Source organism: Lactuca virosa, chromosome 4 (genome assembly GCF_052849685.1).
Source record: "Lactuca virosa cultivar CGN04683 chromosome 4, Lactuca_virosa_CGN04683_v6, whole genome shotgun sequence".
Lineage (NCBI taxonomy): Eukaryota > Viridiplantae > Streptophyta > Magnoliopsida > Asterales > Asteraceae > Lactuca > Lactuca virosa.
Window position 1 is genome coordinate 528,724,876 of NC_136429.1, and position 21,557 is coordinate 528,746,432.

A 21,557-nucleotide genomic window follows, 5' to 3' on the forward strand; every position below is an offset into this window, starting at 1 on the left:
TCAAAATTATAAGTTAATTAAGTTTCAAAAGAAAATACCCATTCAACTTTATCACTTATATCCAATCTGTCCAAATTTTTGCACGGGGACCATTTCTATAAGCTCTGTGAAACACAGGGACCATTTCTGTTATTTTCCTATTAGGCCATAGGCGGGGACTATTTATGTAATTTTGTGAAACACATCACCATTTCTGCAATTCTGCTATTAGGAAGGGACCACTTCTGAAATTTTGTGGAATGCAAAGACCATTTCTGTATTTTTGTGAAACTCAAGGACCATTTCTGCAATTGTGTGAAACATAGGGACCATTTTGTGAAATATAGTAATTCTTGAAAGTTGAAACTCATCATAGAATAGAAACCCTATTATTTTCAAAACTTTTAACAACTGTAAGTCTGTAAGTACTAAAGTACCCCTTAAATGTTGTTATCCAAGTATACACGAAAGTCTAAACTAACCCATGAAGACACAATGTATCAATGCAGTTTCTTATTCTAAGGCATCAAGCTATATGTTTTATAGTGTAAGAAACATTTAAAGAAACGAAAAGACACTTTTGAAACCAAGAAAAGGATCTGTTACCTGTCTCTTTTCGGTTTCTGTTGCCAATGAGCATAATTGTCTGTTTGCTAGACTTGGAGACTTACGATGGTCCTCTCGGTGTTTCATAGGTTCCAAATCCAAAACGATTGACTTTGTATCTGCGAATAAGTCAAAATTAGTAACGGTTGACTTAGTGGTCAATGTCTTGATTTCATCAACTCGAGGGAAGCTTTTGGCTTTCTTTCTTATATGATCAAATATCGTCTCTCCAGTTAGTGTGTTGTTTTTACTGTTTCTGTTTGGCTCACTTGATTGAAATTCTTCTTCACATGGATTGGCTGAAAATTCTGAAGTGTCATTGAGTGCCAGGTGTCGCTCGCGTGTACGCTTTCTGATGAGACTTAATGTCTCTAGAGATGGAGGGCATTCAGTAGTTGGTGTGGTTGTAAAGGAAGGTAAGCTTTTGGCCTTTTCACGTATGTGATCGAAAACAGTTCTCTCATTAATGATTTTGCAATCATCATCATCATTATTATTCTCAATCTCAACAACAGGCTCACCTATAGAAACCATATTTAGTAATTAGTATGCACTGTTAACTTGATAAATTAACTACAAAAACGGATTTTCAAAAGTAAGGGATAATGATTTATGTGTGAATAAAATGTTCTTTTCATAATGTTTGTTCTTTTTTTTCTGGACTGAATAAACCGTCTAAATGAGTTAGTGTCTGAACACATTAAGTCATGTTTTTTTGGCTTAACTCATTAAGTCATACTGTCTACACTAAGTCAAAAGTAACAACCATATCCAGCTGTCAGATTAAGTGCTTAATCCATTAAGCTTATAAAGTCAAGTCTCAAAAATAAGTATGTCTGTGACAGTATTGGAAAGAAGGAAACATTACCTTCATCTGAATCTTCATCCAAGAGTTTGAAACTGGGTCTGCTCACCAAAAGGAAAAAAATTAATCAGTAAATGTAATAGCGTTAAGTGCAAAAAACAGCAATGTAATTTGATTGATTTGTTTATTATAGCATCTCACTTTCATTTCTTCCTATCAAAACATTGTACTTAGAATAATCTATCCAGTTATATCAATGTCATCCAAACACAACGGTTTTCACTGTTATAACTGAACTGGGTAGATTTTTCAATGTTTAATGTCCTAATAGAAAAATATTTTAAAAGTACAATGCCTTAGTTAAAAAAAAATTAAAATTCCAATGCTGTAATGAAAAGAAATGGAAGTAGGATGCTATAATACACAAAGAAATGAAAGTATGTTGCTATTTCTTGCATATAACCCAATGTAATACTGAAAGATTTATATGGTTAAGAGCATACATGGAAGCTTCTTCGTTTTTGGATTTTAACGACTTCTGAGACCTGCCAGCTGGGACTTTGGGTGAATAATTGTTTTCGGGGTCAATTATGCAGACATCAGTTGATGGAGGCAATGAGAGTTTTTTTGTTCCATGTTTATGATAGATATTTGAGCTAATATCCTTCATTAGTATAACCTTTTGGTGTAGGTCAATACCAACTGCATGAAATCAAATCAACACTGAAATGAGTGAAAATAGATCAAAGTCAGAAATAAGGAATTAAGAAGATGAAACTTCACTGAATTCTTCGAAGATTAGATCTGCCTTAACAGTTAGCTTCCCTTGCAAATGGCTTGTAACTAGTATTGTTGCACTGTATGGGCTGTGCACATAGATAATTACGTAATTATAAAAATAATAATTGTTGCAAATAAGTTAAGAATATATTTAAAAAAGGATTATTTGGTGGAAGGAAACGTCTTCAAAACCTTGTGAATTCTTCCACTCTGCAGAAACAAATTAGAAAACAGTAAGTCACTATTGCAACATAATGTATCAAAGATGCCTGAAGCATTATCATAGCAATCATATGAACATAACTTCTGTCCTTGTCTATGATAGCATCCTACTTTCATTCCTTTCTACTACAAAATTGTACTTTCAACTTTTCTTAGGGTCAAATGCGAGAAATAACAACATGCTTTCATTCATTAGTGTATTATAAGTTATAGCCTCCTACTTTCAAATCTTTCTGTTAAGACATTGTACTTTCAGTCTTTTCTTAATTCTTAAGAAGGTGCTGCACTTTGAGAAATCTCACCAAATATAGCATTGTACTTCCAAAAAATTTCTTATTAGGACATTGTACTTTCAACATATTATCCAATTATATTAGTGCAAATTGCTTTGTGTTTGAATGACAATGCTATAACTGGGTGGATTTTTCATAGTGCAATGTTGTAATAGGAAGAAATGAAAGTATGATGCTATAATAAACAAATCAATCAAAGTAGGTTGCTATATCTTGCATTTAACCCTTTTTCTTATTGAGACATTATAGCAGTGAAAATTGCTTAGTATTTGAATGGCATTGCTATAACCGGAGAGGTTTTTCAAAGTACAATGCTGTAACAGGAAGAAATTAGATTTAGATGCGAACAATAAACAAATCAATGAAAGTATATTGCTATTTATCGCTTTAAACCGTGGTTCAAATTCCAGTTTTATTACCTTATTTTCTCATGGAAAACTATCAAGTTATCCTCCTCTGTAGCAACAACCTGTGAAAACAAAAGTAGTGTTTAAAAAGTATTATATTCCAAAAATATGTTCCTAATCACATACCACATCAGCATAATGTCGTTTATTTGTTTGTGGTGACTCTGACAATCTGGTTAATGTCATAACCAGTTTTGACTTTCCATAATTTGGACATGTCATCTCCTCAACTTTCATATCTACTTTTGGTGGAAGTGACAACAATGATTCCTTAATGTGGTTTCCAAATGGGAACTTTCTACCAGTAACCATCTCTATTTTCCTTGGGTCTGCTTCAGAAAGGGTCTCAAATGACTTTACTCCCATAGATTGTAAGGCCTGAACAAAAAAAAAGGATTAATTGTGGTGTATACAAACTACAAAGGTTGAAATTGCAATTTTGTTGTATAGATTTTGAAATTTTAAAAAAGATAATTACCTTTGCTGTCACCATACCAATGCCTGGTAATTGTTTCAGAAGATATGGACTGTCTTCCCAGAGTTTTTGATGTAAAGATTTTGCTAAAAGGCTTGAATTCAAAGCTCCTTTGTAATTCTTTTTATATATAAAATACTCTTTCATGCATTTTGCAATCCGACACCCATTTGAACAAACGGAGTTCGTATCCTGTAGGCCATTTAATGTTATATGAAAGAGATAAAAAAAAAAAAAGTAAATTACATTTTGGTCCCTGAGTATAGCAGGTTTTATCCCAAAAGGTTTTCTCTTGCAATTTTGGTCCTTATTTGGGGTTTTTGGTCCATCTTTCAAGTAAAATGACTATATTTTTGGGAACAAAATTGCCAATAATCGGCTATACTCAAGGAAAAAAATTAGTCATTTTAATGGTAATAGGGACCAAAACTTTACAAGAACCTCAAGTAAGGACCATGAATGCAAGTAAAACCGTTGTGGGACCAAAATTGTAAAAATCAACTGTACTCAGTGACTAAAAATGTAATTTACACAAGATAAAAACTTCATAACTTTATAAAGAGTAAATTACATTTTTGGTCCCTGAGTATAGCTGATAATTGAAATTTTGATCCGAAAAGAGTTTTCTTGCAACTACGGTCCTTATTTGCGGTTCTTGTAACGTATATGGTCGATCCTCTTCCAAGTAAAATGAATATCTTTGGTCCCAGATTATAGCTGATTTTTGCAAATTTTGGTCCCAAAACAGTCATTTTACTTGGAACATGGACCAAACACGTTACAAAATCTCAAATAAGAGCCAAATTTGAAAAAATCAGCTATATTCCAGAACCAAAAATGTAAATTACTCCTTTAGAAATTTGAAAAATCAGACCTGGGTAAGAGATAAATCATGGACTGTAGGATCTCCAGTCAAACAATCATTTACCAAAATAAATAGCTTCTCTTCTCTGGTTTGTATGCGTTTTTTCTTCTTCCCTTTATCTCCAAGAACATGAAACCGAAGCCTACCATCTTTATCATTATTTATGTCATTCAGAAGCTTCTTCTCATTCCTCCTTAATTGTATCCCTTCATTCCAGGAAACAAAGTCAGCTGAGCTCCATCATATTATTTATTTGCATTTAATATAATCAGTTAAATAAATACATACAGGATATTTCCTCTGCACGACAAACAATATTAAGTGCATCTTCTATGCTGCAATTTGCAGGAGCTTTCATAATGTGTTTCATCGTGTCAAATTTCAAATAATACTTTGTCATCAACCTTCCAGGTTCTGCAGATACATGAAATATATACATCATATGTATATGTATGCATGGGGTATAATATATAATAGTTTTATAGAGTAAAGATACCAAGAGGCTTCAAGATAAAACCATCTTCCTCAGTCAAGATCATTTGGTAGTCTGATAACTCTTTGACTTTTTGAACACAGACCTCTGGAATATATATAAAATGAGTCAGAAACTGAGATAGATGCAAAGAATGTAAAACTTGTTTTTTGTACTGAAATACCTTGTATATGCTTCTCTATATAGATACCAGATAATTCTTTCTTTATTGCATAGTTTTGAGGGTTCTAACATAAAAATGGAGGTTTTAGAAATATACGAATAACAAAAAATAAGTTGACATTTGCTAGAGCATTATATTAACAACCTTTTTCATTCTCACATACAAATATGAGCATTTGATCCATTCTATTGCCCTTGTTATATCTGGAACAGTCAACTGAACCACCTCTGCAACTAGATGTTCAGTAACACAGGAAAGTAATCTGAACAGAAAATGGACAAGATACATAAAGTTTAGAGACTGTAAATCACTTGAAAATTAGCTAAAAGATCTTGTAAACTTACTGAGACTCAACCAATTCACATCCACCTAGTAGGTTCTCGTATAAATGGACCTAAATTCATATTTAAAAAAAAAAACATATCATCTATCAGAAAAGGTAGCACAACTAATATGTGTGTGTTTGTGTTTGTGACTTTGTGTATGTTTACCGTTTCTCTTCTTGTCATGATTATGACCATTCCAGTATCATCAAATGGTGGGCGCCCTGCCCTCCCACACATCTGCACAACCAAAAAGGGATGGCTATCAGTACATTATTAGTATGGGTAAAATGGCCATTTAGTCTCATTCAAACCTTACCTTTTAGGCTTTTACTTATTTGTTTTTTTTTTTTTACCTCCCAACTCCTCTCATGTTATAATTGATTAGTATTGTTAAATTGATGGATGTGGAATGTAGGGGTAAAATGGTCATTTAGTCTCATTCAAATGATTTCTTTAGTCTAGAGAAGAAACAAACCTTATGATTACTATTGTTAAATTGATGGATATTGTGAAATTTGTTTTTGGAATGTAAGGGATTTAGACGGTTTATTTAGTCTAGAAATGTCTGAAAAGATACAAACCTTATGTATACAACACTTTATCCAGATAAACATGATTACCCATTGAGCCAGTTTAACCATACATGACTTAATGCGGAAAAAGAAGTGGACAGATAAGTGGCAAACCTGAAGTATCATTGATCGATCATATTCCATGTAAGTTCCTTTCTCCTTGTTGCTGTTAAAAAGAAAAGAAAATAAGTATGGAAAGAGTTAAATGATAAGAAATGAACCCATTAAGAAAAGCAGGTGTAGACATACAAGTGTTGTGTTGATTTGATTATAACTGTATGTGCTGGTAGGTTAATTCCATGGGCAAGGGTGTTTGTGGTGCATAGAACTCGAAGATCACCATTGAGAAAGAGACCTTCAATCAGACTGCGATCCTTTGGGGAAAGTCCACCATTGTGATAACCAACTGAGCAATGAAAATTGTGCCAACTTTATGTAATCTAATTTTTTATTTTTTCCTTTGATTATAAATAAAGTAATTCACTCACTTACCACCATAAAGGATGTAAGATTGCATTTGTTTGTCACCACATGAGAGTGAAGCTTCCCTCAACCTTTCTTGCTGATCCATGCTTTTGATGAATGGGTTTGAATATCCATGGGTCATAACAGTCTGGGCCAGCCTTTGTGCTGCTTCTTGTGCCCCTTTTCTTGTAGAGCAAAATACCAGTGCAGATTTTCCACTAGAATATTGCATAAGGAGATCTGCATTTCAGTTTTTTTTTTTTTTTTGCTAATTTAGGGTTTTGATTATCAAAAGTTATGAGCATAAGATCTTTGGAGATATATACTATATACTCACCAAAGATGTAGTTTTGAAGCCGCTGAATCACAGAAAGAAAGAAATGGAAAGGATTAGTGAGTTGTAAGTATTCATGTTATTTACAGTGAGATAGAACTGATCTTTAGAGAAAAGGTTGAGTACAGAGAAGTTTATAATACAAGAGCATGAAGCACTTGCCTTCTCAAAAAGGAAGTCATTTTTGGCTGGGGTGTAGCCTGCAAGGAAAAAAAAAGTTCCACATTAAGCAAAAGGGTTATATGCAAGGAACAATAAAGTACTTCTATAGATTTGTTTGTTATAGCATCCTACTTTCATTTTTTCCTATAAAAGCATTCTACTTGAAAAAATCTACCCAATTATAAAATTATATCCAAATACAAAGCAATGTTCATCGGTATACTTGGATGAAATTTTCAGAGTAGAATGCCCTAATAAGAATAAAACTGTAAGTACAATGCTATAATTGAGTAGATTTTTCAAAGTACAATGCGTTGACAAGAAAAAATTTGAAAGTACAATGCTGTGATATATAGAAATGTAAGTATGATGCTCTAATACACAAAATAAATTAAAAAAGCGTTGTTATTTCTTGCATTTAGCCCTTAAGCAAATGACCAACAAAAAAGACAGCTATGAAGTGTGGTGTAGCTTAACAAACAATCAGACCTGGATTTGTATTTGCATGAAATTTTAAATGGATTTAAAGCACTTAAGCAAACAAATCAAAGATAATATTTGATGAGAGTGATTACCAAAAACTTTAGTAGTCAGCTTTACAGGTCTCATTTCCTCACCAAACCTGTACAAATGGTAAAAAGCCATTCCATTAGTAAACTATAACACTCATTCATTGAATGATATCACATATACCTTTTGATTCCTTGGATAGGAACCATAAGCCATTCAGCTGCAGGAGTCAAACATGGTCAAAAGATTACAACAAAGTGTGACTAATTTGAAGGCATGATGGAGAAAGTAAATAACTTTACCAAGGTCATCAATATTGGGAATTGTTGCAGAAACAGCTAGGAAACGCACATGGGCCAATGGACTTGTTTCCATTTGAGGACTTCGACTAATCATTTTGATTCTACTAACAATTGCCTCTAAAGCTGCTCCACGAGGATCATTTAACAAATGAACTTCATCAATAAGTACTAGTGATATATCGCTAAAAAAACTTAGGCCACCATCTTTGATGCCAAATCTAGTCACTGCATCAAACTTCTGCAGATGAACATCTGTAAGTATTATGAAATATGATGGAAAAGGAAAGTACACAAGTAAATCTATATACAATTACAACCTCAGGAGTAGTCAATACGATATCTGCCTCTTGTATGCTCTTTATATTGTAAGATTCATTATCCCCAGTCAGCTCCAAGCAATTTATCCCCCATGACCCAAGCTTCTGATTCCAACTCCTGAACTTCTCTTGTACCAAAGCTTTGGATGGGGATATATATATCTTCACACCAAAAATCCAAATAAAATAAAGGGAAATAAAACCCTTGAGAATAACAAAATATATTAATGTAAAGGGTGAAGACAAGTAGACAACACATTCCCAAGATCTAAATTATAGCAGTGTTTGAATCAGTGTGAATTGCAATATACTTATGAAGTACTAATGGTGATACCATGACATTGGGCTGAAAAACTAAATGATTATTGTGGAAATAATTCAAGAGAAAGCAAAACTTGGTATGTAGCTTACTGTTTTTAGGGTTCCCTTCGTATGAATAAATCTTCCTTCTTGGGTAATGAACTTAGATAGAAGTCGTAAGATGCATAACTCAAAAAGCACCGTCTTCCCACTTCCAGTTGGTGCTGAAATAACCATGTTGATGTCAGAGTGGAAGCAAGCAGAAAAGCATTCACTCTGCAGCGAGTTGAAATACCTGTAATTATAAGGAATCGATGTCCATCAGATATAAAGGATGTCATTAGTAAACAGGAGAGATTATCACCAAATAGAGAACGAATAATTATTTTTGTGTTCATGGAGGTAGATATGGGGCGAGGTCTATAATCAACACTGAATTATCATACTACTACTTGCGATAACTAGTTAACTGGTGAGATCAACTTAATAGGTATCAGAAATTGTGCATCCATTCACTACTCTGAGTAATAGCTTGCGGTACCACACATAAATCACAGTTCCAGGCTAAAAGAGATCACACATCCAAACAACTAAATTCAAATGCAAAGTTCATTAATGTTGAAGGCATACCTGAAACTAAATGTTGCACGGAAAGGATCAGGTAGATCTGAGACAGACTTAAGTGAATACGAATCCATAGATGAGCTGATTTGCTATTGCACTGCAGCGGGCCAATGAACCAACAATCGTTATTGAATTGATTAAGATCACGGCTATATCATTGAAGGCACTTGACCTGATAGATAGGCATAAACATCAACAAAGTTTAAGCAGCTGCTCAGTCAAAAAAAATAAAGCAGCTTAAAATTGAGAAAAATTAGCTTGGAGTTAGCTTCTGAAAACTGCAGGTGTGTTATAGAGACTTGCACAATTATGTGATAATGCAGATTTGGCCTTGCTAACCGAACAAAATCTAGAAAAGTTGATGTTGATTTCAGATGCGTTTAATTATCAGAAGGAAATGGTATCTGACTGAAAAAGTCTCACGAAGAGCTTGTAATTTCTCTGAAGAGCTATTAAGCTCAATTATATTACTCTAGAACATAAAAAAAAACTACTAGCTCTTAGTGTTTATTTCTGAACAGTAAATATGTTTCTCCACATAACCAAAGCGATTCAAGTTTTCCTGAAAATTTATCGTATACTCTCCAGATTGATCCATTAAAAACTACGAACCAGTCAGATTTATGGAAATTCAAAAGCAAATTAGAAAATTTGAGAAGAATTTACATGAACAGGCAAAGGAAGAGCGAGATGATTCAATCATGAAAACTATGTGAATGAACGATCGTGTTTGTGTGTGTGTGTGTGTGTGTGTGTGTGTGAGAGAGAGAGAGAGAGAGAGAGAGAGAGAGAGAGAGACGAACGTTAAGGAAGAAGCTGAATAATTTTCGGACTCGGAGTAGGTGGAATTGAGTACTTTTGGCGGGAGACAGGTTTGCGTTAGCCGAATATGGAGGAATTGAAATGGTAGATTACACATAATAGTGTTTAAAGGATCGAGCATTAGTATTAGAAGGGTTAAAGAATTTAGATTCATTCGTTCACTCCTAAATGATAAAATTTGGTGAACTTGAGTAATATAACTGGATGCAGGAATATTGTCGGTTTGGGGCACTCCTTGATCATTTATATAGCGGGCACGGGTCAAAAATAGTTAGATGGGACTATAATGGTTACCTTGTCCTTTCTAGTTTAATCTTATCTGAAACTAATTTAAATTATGACCTTTACTTGTTGAACTAAGTATTAAAATACAACAAAACAAGACATAAGAAATCCCATTTTTAGCAGCGACACTTTTATATGTCGTCGCTAAAGGCTTCTAACCACGTTTCGTGTGAGAATTTTTGGACGAACCGTAACCGTTGATGAAACCTCTCGATCCAGTGGCTGGATAATGAGCCGATAGTCAACGGAAGGCAATAGCGGCGATGGCTTTCGTCGTTAATACCCCAAAAAATTTGACCGGGAGAAATTTTCTCCAAATTCATTAACCTATCGCCCTGAATACCTATCACGACTGTGTTCCTTTTTTATTCCAGTGGTGAAATTCCACCATCCACACCTTTCTGATTACCAGCGTTGGCGGCCACCATCCACACCTTCTTTTTGTTTATGTTTCTTATCTCTAAAACAAGACATAATATAAGTAACAGTTATGGACTAAATCTCTACGTATAAGTACAAAAATACAACAAAACAATGCGTAAGTAAAAAGATTTGTGAATTTCATTTCTTGCAAAACAAACACATAAAAAAAATCAATTTTTTTATTGATTTAGTAAATCACGTAGGTCTCTGTGTAATAAGTAGAAGATGTGAAGGGGTAAATTCTAATTTGATATGTGTTTCTTTTAATCTTTTCATACATGTAGTGCAAATTGACGTAGGGGAAAAATCAAAATAAAAAAAGACACATTATGTGTTATTAGTTTTAAGTTTAGCCCAAATTTAGAAATCTTAATTCTAAATATTTCGTTGGGGGCACGTGCCCCACTCGGCCACTCCTATAAGCTTAGCTCCGGTCCTAGTGACCAATATAATACTTTTTCCGTCCCAATATTATTGTCCACAGACAAAAAAACATACATATTAAGAAAAACATTAATTACCACTAATTTTATTTAATAAAATGACAGTTTTGTCCTTACTTTGCATTTAATGTTCCATTAAAAGCTTAGTTGGTTAAGTAATAATGAGGGGGGTATTTTGGTAAAAATGTTATTTATTTTTAGAAGTGGACTGTTATTTTGGAACAAACCAAAAATGAAAGATGGACTATAATTTTGGGACGGAGGGAGTAGTATTTTATTTTTTATTTTTTTAACAAAAACAACTATTATTATTTTATTTTGGTAAAATGATTACTTTGTCAGGAATAAGTTGTGGAGTCTGAGGTAGTGTTTGTTTTTTGTCTGCAGATCTGCGTGGCCTCTTCTGTCTGCGCCGCGCAGACCACGCGCAGACATTAGCCTTCGCAGACTGTTTGTTTTTTTTGAAGACTGCAGACCTAAAAATGTTTGTGCGCCCTCTCCTTGACGCAGATGTAAACCAGAGTCTTCTAACATCTTCAGACATCTTCTAGCCTAAAAAAACATATATATCTTTATTTTTTTTAAGTTTTTTTTTAATTTATATTTTTTTCAACTTTATTAATGATAAACAATTTGAAAAAAAAAATTACAAAACATAAAAAAAAACGTTCGACGATACAAACATGATATTTTTGACAAATTTATAAATAAAGATTTATTACAATATAATAGTCGTTGAAGTTGTTTATATAAATATGAAAAAAAAATCATAATATATTCTTATATTTTTTTTGCCAAATTTTGTAAAACATTATTTAATACAGTATCGTCAATTTCTCGAGAAAATATTTATGGTACGTTTTTAATGGATATAATTGAAAAAATCGAAGTTTATTTCCATCTATTTATGTATCAAATTCTTCGATCACTAATTGTAATGTTTAGTTATAACTTTGCAACCAAAGTTGTTGGTTTTTATCAAATATATACGTTAATTCATACCATTTTTATTTTTATTTTTTATACAATAATACATAAAAGTTGATCTAGATTCGTTAATTATTTATAACAAAGTCATAAAAATATTAAAAAATCACTTTGAATTTTAAAAAAATCAGTTTATTTAGATTTCAGTTTATTTTAGTAGTCCGCAGATGTTAAAAAACAAACAGTCTTCTTTTTTCAGACTGCAGACGTTTGGTCCGCCTCTTCTACTGCAGAGGTCTACAGATGTGGTCCGCAGACTGCAGACATTTTGCCTCAGAAAAAACAAACAGCACCTGAGTCTACAAAGGATTAGCCATGCGGAAATGAAATTCTGGAGTGTCTTTATTATTATTTTTTGTATATAAATTTAAATTAATGATTGCTCATTTATAGTTTTTAATTATGGTTAGTCGTCGTTGACTTTATATAATTTTTAAAAAACAAAAAATATATTGCAAAAATAAATAATTCTGGAATTGCATGAAACATATTAAATCTAGTGCAAAACTAATAATTATAAAAACTTGGATATGTTTAAATAACAATATAACATGCAAATGCACATCTATTTTTGCCGTGTGCCACACGCAAGTTGTGCAGATCTCTTTCGATATGACTTGGCTATGTCTGGTTGCATCCCTGACTAATTGACTAGCAATCAACCTCTTTAGGAATCAACATAAAAAAAATTGCACAATCATTTTTACCGTCAAACTGTTGTGATACGTTTGTGTCATTCACAAAGGCGAGTGTGAAACTCTCGAGGTGTATCGCATCAGTTAGTTTGGTACCCCAGTAGTTGATAGCGACTAGGAGTTTGTAGATACATGCTCACATAACTATAAACCAAGATGGAGATTCTAAAAAATAATCATCATCACAGTAGCTATCGTATATAGTGAGAGTAAACATCTGGAAATCTAAAACACCCTAAAACACCCCAAAATCAGTGGGCATTCTGTATATTAATAAGGATGTATAACACAAAAGGTTGGAATTAACTACTCATTAGATAACAGTTTCTTATAAGTGATTGTTACTGTTACTGAAGTGATGTAATTGAAACACAAGTATACCAAAACTCAAACCAAGTTGTGTAAATGGATCCATTAGCCATGTCATACCAATCCTGTAAATCAATATTGAAAGTTGTCGGTATAAATGTCACACTTAACATCATTCATCGTTCAATCTATAAGCAAGGAAATCCAGAGCATGATGTGAAGTCAACCAACACATGTATACAATAGAGTAAGTAACCTAACTGAATGTTTAGTGTGTAATGATAACATACATAAAAAACTTGCATCACACTCCAACCAACCCAAATCAAAGTTCACATATATAGTTATATCATCCAAAACTCCATCCTATAGTTATATCATCCAAAACTCCATCCTTGGTTTATACGTGAGAAACCGATGAACAAAATATAGCGAAACATCTTGGTTTGGGTATAGATTGCCAATGTTATCGTCTATACAACTATTTAAAGGTGTTGAGCATACGATTGCAATGTATTTCCTTTTCATATGTATCCATGGAGACTTCAACCATATGGAAACATAGGTCACTCTCTACGTACGCCTAAGAGCTAATGGTGGCATTTGATAATTTGACTGGGGAAGCTTAATGATCTAAGGCAGCTTTACGGATGCATGTGTAGGTGCACTGTCATATGTATGGAAAACATCTGATTAAGTCCATCATCTCGTAATGGGCTCTCATCTGGTGTGGTAGGGTGCTTTATGAGATTAATGGTGTAACCTTAGAAAAATATAATATTAAGTATAATTAAGTATTTGAACAATACAACAACAAGTAATAGCACATGTTTAATTATGTATGTACCTCAAACCCATGAGTCCAAAATTCATCATCATGTAACGTACCACGGTCCTCTATGATAAATGGGTCTACACGGGTAACCATGTCACCCAACAATTAATAATGTAACAGTTTCATATTATTAAATAATCAACGATGCAATAGCATATATACCATACAGTTAAATAACAATATACGAGGGTTAAATAACAATGTACCTCCAACCCCTGTGTTATCATGTCTGGTACCCTTATTATTAGGATCTACATGTATCCCTAACGCAGAGCATATCATGTACTAGCAACTGCTTTTGACATTCTTGAAGATGCTTTTGTAACTCCATTGTGATTTTGTCCTTATTTATTGTTGGTCCTGGAGGTGGTGGTGGGTCGGGTGGATATGAACCTTTGTTGGCTTCCCGACGTGCCTACTTTTGCGGAGGCTCATAATTAGGTGACATTCCAAGTGAAATTCATGCAGAACTATAAGACCACCAGGCAGTAGGCTGCAACTTCTCTATAAGCTTATTATCCTCCAAACATAATTTTACATCAATTGTTACATGTGTATAGATAGGGGTCATAATGGGATATTTACATAATAATCATATTCGCTCAACATCAACAAACGCATTTCAATGCGTCTTTTGTAACTTCCTACGCTTGGAGCATCGAATATCTCGAGGGATCACATTCCCTTGTCGGGTACCAAACAAAATGTTAACCGGAAAAGTCTCCATAATTCATATATACACCTAGTTTCTAATAAACCGGTTAAACGATAGATTAAACAGACAACTCGAGCACTACTTATTATTTATAAGTGAAAAACAATTTATAATAGAAAATCAAAAACAACGAGATACGAATTCAAAGCAAATTTCAAGTTATTCTGAAAGCTTGCATTATAAACGTAACATTTCTTTATCCACATAAGCAATTTGCAAAAAAAAGACTCTCTAAGTGTTAGTATTTGTTTTATAGAAAAAGGTTTTGCATTATATCTTAGGGATATATACACTAAAGTCCTAATATTTTCATCAATTTGACAAGAAAGTCCTAAACTTTATTTTTTTTTTACAGTAAAGTCCAAATTACCGGCAGTTTTTGACACTTTTACCCTTTTTTCCGGTTAGCCGGTAATTATGATTTTTTTGTCAAAAAAATAAAGTTTAGGACTTTCTTGTCAAATCGTCAATTAGGATTTTACTGTCAAAAAAATAAAGTTTAGGACATTCTTGTCAAATCGTTGAAAATATTGGGACTTTAATAACCCAAGAACTTTTAATTGTGACTTTTGTTGCAGCACCACTGTTTTTCTTACCATCATCATCTTTACTCCGACATAATCACGATCAGCAGAAACATATGCAAAAGAGAGAGCGAAAAAGGGTGAAAAAACTTGTAAAACTTTCTTCTTGCTTCGCCGCCAAATCTTGAACTAAAAAGTGGGGACAGATTATACAAAAGAAACAACACATGCCTAGTCAAAAAGGTGTGAATGTGGAGAAGGGAAAGAAGGGCAATTTCGTTTTTTTTTTCGGTTTCTTATTTCTCCATTCTGGGACTGCAAAAAGCCAACACAACCCTGGTTCTTTCTTTTTTTCTTTCTTAATTATCTCCATTTTTTTAATGTCGGTTTGTTGAAATTAAAAAAACGATTTAACAAGAAGCAAACATTAAGGATTTCAATAGCATCTAGTTGACTAGAGAAGGTTTCAATAACTCTTATGCTTAAAGAGTATCATACCATTAAATTTCTAACCAAAAAAAAGGGATATATACTGCCGGTAATTTAGACTTTACTGTCAAAAAAATGAAGTTTTGGACTTTATTGTTAAATCGATGAAAATATTGGGACTTTAGTGTATATATCCCTATATCTTATGCATGTCGGCAGGAGGGCAAACATTAAAACAAAAGTCTATTTGGTTTTTAAAAGATTTCTTATGTATGCAGGTCGACTAGAGGGCAAACATTATAACAAAAGACTACTTGTTTTTTAAAAGACTGGAGTTATAAAAAGTTCTGCATGACCTATTTTTCTAAAAGACAAAAAAAATAACATTCTTGTTTGGGAAAACATCTTATAAGTTCTAAACCTAATATAATGTTTCTTATTCCACCACCACCTTCGCCGCCGCAACCACCACCATCTTTTCCGCCTCCGCCACTACTGTCGCTTCTGCCACCACCACCTCCCCCATGAAATGAAAATCAGCCTAAGGAAAGGAATCACATTCCACGGAGAATGCTTCAATACCGTTCCTTTGAGTCAACCAAACTCATGGTTGCAGAAATCGGGATTAATCGCTTGGCGTTCTCCAACCGTCAAGGATTATGGTATTAATCGGAATCTAGAATTAATCGAGTTTGGCGGGATTAATCGGTCTTGGCAGGATTAATCGGTCAACAAAAGTCAAAAAATGTTAAAAAGTTTTTAAAAAAAAATCAAAAAATCAACTTTTTTTTTACTCCAAAATTTTCAAATTTTCAAAATTTCAAATATTATACCAAAATGTTCATATTTTCGTATTTTCAAAATTTCAAATTACAAAGTTTTTTATTTTCTAATTTTGAAGTACTTGTTTTTCTTAAGATATATTAATATTTGATTAATTTTAATATTTTATTAATAATCTATGGTCCCCGATTAATCCCCGCCAAGACCGATTAATCATTTAACACCAGTCGACCGTCGAGCGATTTTAACAACCTTGACCAAACCAAATAGGATATTTCCATTCAGTTGAATGCTCCATTTCATTCCCTCTTCGATTACCTCGTACCAAACACTACCTTCAATTATTTTTTAGGGGTAGGTGACAGGGACACCCAATGTCAGTCCTCAATGTCACAACACATAAAAGAAGAACAGATAATAGAAACACTAAAATTTGGATATAGTTGGCTACAAAAAAACACAAAATTAAAAAGCAATTTCAACCGGAATAATACCATCAACAGTTGTATTATTCTTTTGTAAAAAAGAAATCGATTCCATATATGTAAAAAGGGGGCAAATAATCGGGATTTATAAATATCCAAAATACAGATTTCACACTATGAACCTTTTTATTACTATAAGTCTATATAATAACTAGGAGTCACTACTTACAGCGGTTTGTAGTATTTCTAGGGTTTTGGTCCTAAATCCAGAAAGAGCACTCCTCAAAGATGTCATTTCGAAAACCCACCAGCCACCCAGGATTCCAAGAAGGGTATATTTTTGATCTCCTATTTCAACCTTTGCGATACACAACACCGTGTAATCATCAACCTCCACTTTTTTCGCATATAATGACTGCAAAATAGATTCATGGTCAACATGACAGTCCAGAACAGAACAGGTTGTACTTTGTTTGGCAGCCATTCTGGGACTGAGACTAACGTCAATGTCAATGGGACAAAACAAATGTTAAAAAGGTGGGACTACTCGCTCTCAATATTTTTTGTCTATGCAAATTACGTAGATGCCCTTCTCATTCTCAGTGTAACAAACGTGTACTGACCTTGAATTTGTGTAAGAAGGGATGCTGGCCCCTGTATTGTTGTTGCAACTGAAACATTGAGAGAGAATCATAAGTTAGAGCGAATTCACTTTATCTTTTACACAAAATAGCAATGTACTTATATGTTTTCCCATAATAACACGTAGTTATATTTATTAATAGATAATAGCAATGTACTTATATGTTTTCCATCAATTTCCTTTTTTTTTAATAAATTGCATGACTATTCGGAATTTAGGGTTTAGTATGTATACAAAATACCCAATATATTTTTGTAAATTTGTGGTCACGCATATGCTTTTAAAACCCTTGTTCAGATATATTATAAATGCAGCCTTTCATGCAATGATGATTGAGTTATGATGTATCTATACTGACCTGTTCAATGAATACATAAACCGAGAAAGGGCTGGGCTTTGTGCTGAGAAGAGTGAGCACCACTTTAACTCCAAGAGCAACCGGATAATTCCAATTCATCCACACAATTAAGAGTAGAGCAATTGGCACCATCAGCTTCTTTGCAAAAATCATAAAATAATGTGGATTATCATCGCTCTCTGATTCACCCAACATGCCCATGCTATTATGATCATCTACTGAACTCGCATAACCTTCAACATCAAGTATCACACATTTAATATATATATATATATATATATATATATATATATATATATATATATATATATATAATTTAACCCATTCAGGTCTTTCAAATTCTGGCTGCATTTGTTATACGCGACAGGACTGGACAAACTTTTGAGGGGTATTTTTTATGATGAAGATGAGGAGGGCATTCTTGTCTTTTGCACAGTAGAATGTGTTTTGTCATGTTCTATGTAACAAATGGGGCCTTAAAGAACTCAAACAAGAAGAAAATGAGCTCCTTACCATCTACACAGTGTGCAAGGCGTGGCCGAAGGAAGAAAGATCCTAGTACAGCTGATACACCTAATAGCCTCCCGATGCTAAATTCATGACCTGATTATTCCATAGATGAAACTGCTAATTAGCATAGAACAACTCCTTTGGTTCCATCAAAACTTAAATTCAAATTGATAAAAAGATGATAAGCTACAAGAGATGTTATGCCACTGTGAAGTACATTATCTGGATACAGACTGATTAACAATTTATAAAATAACAGGCACATATACAAATAATTTCTCAACGAAAAAGTTAAGCATTACTTCCAGCCTTCAAGATCACATGGCAAATAAGAATCCTTTATTCTGACAAACAATCTTGTATCAAGAACCACAAGCTCCAAAAACGACATAACTAAAAAAAGGCATTTTGAGAAATGTAAAAACATCACATAAAGTTGTTGCATCCCTGTTCTTGAGTTCTAAAGACCAATACATATTAATCCCTTCTATTGAGTTTTAACATAACAATTTAATAAGTTGTACTGCATATGTCCCAAATGAAGAGTCACATTTGACCTTTGAAGGTCAGTTAAGTTCTTTTTTAACTTCACATTTAACAACGTTTGAGAAAAGAATCACAACCATATAACTTGTAGAGTTGTAGATAAAAGGTAATATGTTAAGTTTGAGTTTGGAAGGAAGGTTTAAGGTATTTTGAACATAATTAGTGTAAAAGCAATGCATACTTCACAAAGATGAAAATCACTTCAGTGATTATATATCACTGCCGATTACTACGATATTTAACTTTGGTGATATAATCTCCGAACTTAAACCTAACTGACCTTTTCCAATCACTCTCGATTCATTGTGTTGTAACCAATAATTCAAACAAGCCAAAAGCTTACCTATATTACACGATTTCGTCGTATGAAAATATCTCTGCACGTGCAACTTCCAGTCGATGATCGAGGGACGAGTGCATCGTCCAGATGTTGACTCGAAACTTTCCATCAAGCTCGTGAAAGGTTGAAATTTTACTAAAATTGCAACAAATAGACAAAAACAGCAGATGAATCAACTAAATTGACTACATAGATTCAAATTTTATGTTCAATAACATAAGGCAATATAATACAGAATAAAAATCAATGCCCTACGGGGAATTCGAGGAGGAAGAACTGACGCTAGAGATTTTGTCGTCGTTCCAGCTCTAATTAGCTGAAGAAACCTTATAGTGTGCGCCATCTTTTCCTAAACTACTAGCAGGGCCAAGTAATTTTGCACTGTGTATCATGAATTCATCTCGGCAAAAACATAGAGAATCGCTGAAGACGATAACTGACCTAGCGGTAGCGGCGTTGTGACATGTCATACATGATACAACATCGAGCCTTGACTTGGCCCTCTAGGCTGTAACCGAGTCAATTAGTCATTGTCTTCGGATTTTGGATATTCGTATTTTTTTTATTTGATTTCTAATAAAATCAAGACAAACTTTCGTAAATGGTTTTTTTTGTTTCAAAATTATCAAATTGAGGCTTTAATTATTTTGTCAAAACTATAAGACAATTCGTTATACGTACCACTATTCATTATAGTTGTGGATGTCAAATCATCACCACATGCAACTATTAAAAATTTGGGATACCCACCACCATATTTCTTTTATATTTTTATTATTAAAATTATATATATATATATATATATATATATATATATATATATATATATATTAAAATGTAGAGAGATGGAGAAAGGTAGAGAGATAATATAGAGAAATAAAGAGAGAAACAAATTGATCGGGTATGGTGACCCGTGCTCCCCACCAGAAATGATCACGACCACTAGCTACTACAAACACTCGGGATGGTGTTCACATTCGTGGTTAGTGACCACGTAAACCACGAAGAGGCTCGTCCTTGGTATACCAGATGGCCTAAGAGGTCCTTATAGTTTCAGTTTCTATTGTTGTTGGCCTTTTTTAATTTATTTTATATTTGGTGTACGTGTGATATTTTTGGGATCTCACTAAGTGTTGTCTTACAATTGTGGATTTAATTATTTCAGGTACTTTAGATGATTGGGAAAATGCAAATGCGTGATCGTACACATTATCCTATGGATTTTGATATTTTGAGAGATGTATTGATACTCTGATTGTTTAATGTTTTGGGAAAAAAATTATATGAAAAAGGTTTTGAATATCAAAAAATTTTACTATGAGTTTTGGGATGTTACAAGTTGGCATCAGAGCTCTGGTTTGAGAGAATTGGAAGAGTCCAAGTTGAGGTGTATGTCACACCCCCAAACCAAGGATGGCGGACGTCCGGGGGTGGAGGACTTCATATAAAGTATCACAACAACGAGTATAATAGTGCTCAAAGTAAATACAACCATCATAAATATAATTGAAAAGGTTACACCATAGTATATGATTACATGTTTCAAAATCAATTACATTATGATGACAAAATAAACTGTTTGACGCTTTAACGTCCCATCCTCAAAGTGCTGATGTTTTCCTGTTTCACTGATTTCCTGAGAATACAAGTAGTTTTGAAAAGTGTCAACAATTAATTTGGTGAGTTCATAAGAGTTTTGTTGGAGAAAGAAACCGTTTTCCTTGTAAAAGCGACAAAGTATGTTTCCAGAAAATCCAATATTTTCTTTATAAAAGTTATGTAGTCCTAAATCCCAGGACCAAAAATGTGTGTGTGTGTGTGTGTTTTGTACTTAATATGTTCATACTAGTAAGGTGTTTCCAAAGAAAATCCGATATTTTCCTTAAAGAGTGAATCGTAAGTTTCTATATTAATAAATAGTGCATGCTAGAATTTCCTATAGTTTCCTTCTATAATCTCTAAGTGTATATAAGTTGTATAAAATTTAAGTTAAATAAACCGTTGAATATAATGGGTCTGCCCTAGGTCCACAACCAAACAAGGAACATGAGATGAGGCGGGCCCACCAATTCTAAGTCGATCATGACTAAATTTTATATAACTCTAGCATATACACTTAATAATTATGGCTGAAAACTAACAATGCTAGATAGAATGTAGTCTTAAAACCAAAGACCGAGACTATGCTTATCATAATTCATCAAGTAGTGGTAGTGGACATAAACTATACATATCATAATTGTAACACCCAAATTTTTAAAACAATTTTTCACATTTTATAAAACACATTTTCATTCATAATCGTTATAAAAACACCATTGTATCACATAGTCAATCATAACATCATATCCCAAGATCATAATAAAAATATCCCCGTGTGTGTACTGATCAAGCCGGCGCCTTCCCGCGATCCTCGCTGGTACCTGAGACACATAACACAACACTGTAAGCATAAATGCTTAGTGAGTTCCCCAAAATACCACAC

General features: G+C 33.4%; 2 protein-coding genes across 2 annotated transcripts; both read right to left on the minus strand.

Moving 5' to 3' along the window:
* On the minus strand, positions 1–10,018 carry RCK (DNA helicase ROCK-N-ROLLERS). The gene is made up of 27 exons (XM_079046686.1): positions 9,804–10,018; positions 9,007–9,172; positions 8,488–8,671; positions 8,077–8,238; positions 7,760–7,997; positions 7,641–7,677; positions 7,523–7,569; positions 6,948–6,985; positions 6,789–6,810; positions 6,479–6,691; positions 6,236–6,392; positions 6,101–6,152; positions 5,580–5,651; positions 5,433–5,482; positions 5,233–5,350; positions 5,089–5,152; positions 4,929–5,012; positions 4,721–4,846; positions 4,442–4,638; positions 3,571–3,759; positions 3,219–3,470; positions 3,105–3,154; positions 2,363–2,380; positions 2,174–2,256; positions 1,894–2,092; positions 1,454–1,491; positions 1–1,106 (listed from the first exon to the last, which is right to left on the minus strand). Exons 2-27 carry the CDS (start codon positions 9,072–9,074, stop codon positions 538–540), a joined length of 3,327 nt encoding a protein of 1,108 aa, XP_078902812.1. The 5' UTR covers positions 9,075–9,172; positions 9,804–10,018; the 3' UTR covers positions 1–537.
* A 6,775-nt stretch (positions 10,019–16,793) lies between these two features.
* On the minus strand, positions 16,794–19,573 carry LOC145109514 (uncharacterized). Its single transcript, XM_079046687.1, has 6 exons — positions 19,328–19,573; positions 19,076–19,207; positions 18,190–18,279; positions 17,677–17,909; positions 17,299–17,346; positions 16,794–17,090 (listed from the first exon to the last, which is right to left on the minus strand). The coding sequence occupies exons 1-6, from the start codon at positions 19,413–19,415 to the stop codon at positions 16,887–16,889; spliced, it is 795 nt and encodes a 264-aa protein (XP_078902813.1). The 5' UTR covers positions 19,416–19,573; the 3' UTR covers positions 16,794–16,886.
* Positions 19,574–21,557: the final 1,984 nt, after the last annotated feature.